Source organism: Helobdella robusta, assembly GCF_000326865.2.
Source record: "Helobdella robusta unplaced genomic scaffold HELROscaffold_1876, whole genome shotgun sequence".
NCBI classification, from domain to species: domain Eukaryota; kingdom Metazoa; phylum Annelida; class Clitellata; order Rhynchobdellida; family Glossiphoniidae; genus Helobdella; species Helobdella robusta.
This window is the reverse complement of record NW_008704024.1, coordinates 1-1,262: the sequence shown is the minus strand read 5'-3', so window position 1 is coordinate 1,262 and position 1,262 is coordinate 1. Positions and strand designations below refer to the sequence as shown.

General features: G+C 30.9%; 1 protein-coding gene across 1 annotated transcript; it reads left to right on the top strand.

Moving 5' to 3' along the window:
• Positions 1–147: 147 nt before the first annotated feature.
• On the top strand, positions 148–651 carry HELRODRAFT_184667 (hypothetical protein; the record flags this gene model as incomplete). The annotated part of the gene is made up of 1 exon (XM_009016594.1): positions 148–651. The coding sequence occupies one exon, from the start codon at positions 148–150 to the stop codon at positions 649–651; it is 504 nt and encodes a 167-aa protein (XP_009014842.1).
• Between the last annotated feature and the right edge of the window lie 611 nt (positions 652–1,262).

The window sequence follows — 1,262 nt, the reverse complement described above, 5'->3', positions numbered from 1 at the left end:
ATTAATAAATATAGCTTAGATAGTACAAACTTGATTAATAAATATCCAGTTAGTAATTTGCATGAACCTGAATTAGAAATAGCTAAAATCAATTCCGTAAACAATAACAATATAGCTTGGTCAGACGCTGTACAAACACCAAGCGACATGTTACAAACCTATGCAATGGTCGTGAACAGAAACAAGAATAGAACCAAACTCAGTACAAGTTCTGTTGAAAAAAATATAAACGTTGTAAACACAGTTAAAAATCCATCAAATGAGAACATCAACAAAATGGAACAATCAAAAAAACCTGCAAAGAGGATTATCGGCACCAAAATTATGGAACATGTAAAATTACAACCTGATAAAATAATCATGAAAAAAAAAGTTTTTTGCCTAAGCAATGTAAAGAAATGCCACAGAGATGATGTTGTGGAGTTCTTGCAGACAAGTGGTATAAACGTGATTACATGTTTCCCAGTTATAAAGCGAACTGACGAAACTGACCCCAAAGCAATTAACAACGACGAACATTCAACCATGTTCAGAGTTTGCGTTGAAAAGAAAGATGAAGGTAAAATGAAAGACCCGGAAGTAATGCTGCAGCATATCATCGTGAGAGAATGGAAATTCAATGAAAAAAAGTTAGATTTTAAAAATGGCTAATTTAATTGTAGATGATGATTTTTTTGTTAATAAGTGCAAAACATTTTACAACTCTGCTGAAATAAATAATGATTATGAATTATTTAATGATAATTATTCGACAACAAATACAACATTTAATTTAATGCATATAAATATAAGAAGCTTAGTAAATAAATCAACAGAATTAAAGGATTATTTAACAAGTTTTGATTTCAAATTTGATGTCATAGCCATTACCGAAACGTGGCTAAACACAGTGAATGAAGATTCGATTGGGATTAATGGGTTCAATTTTGTTGGCAAAAATCGTTCCGGTAGACACGGGGGTGGAGTCGGCCTCTTTGTAAAAGATGATATTATATTTAAAATAAGAAATGATTTGATGATTTCAAATGAACTAGAGTTATTTGCAATTGAAGTGGGAATCTCGTCTAAAAACAACTCATTAATTATTGTTACGTATCGACCACCACATTACAGCAAAAAAGTTTATATGAAGCAACTTGAACAAGTTTTGTTAGCCATAAATAATGAGAAAAAACTAGTTTATTTAACCGGAGACCTGAATATAGATCTTTTGGAAAATTACGAATCTTACAGTAGTCAACTCCAAAATTTACTGACATCTT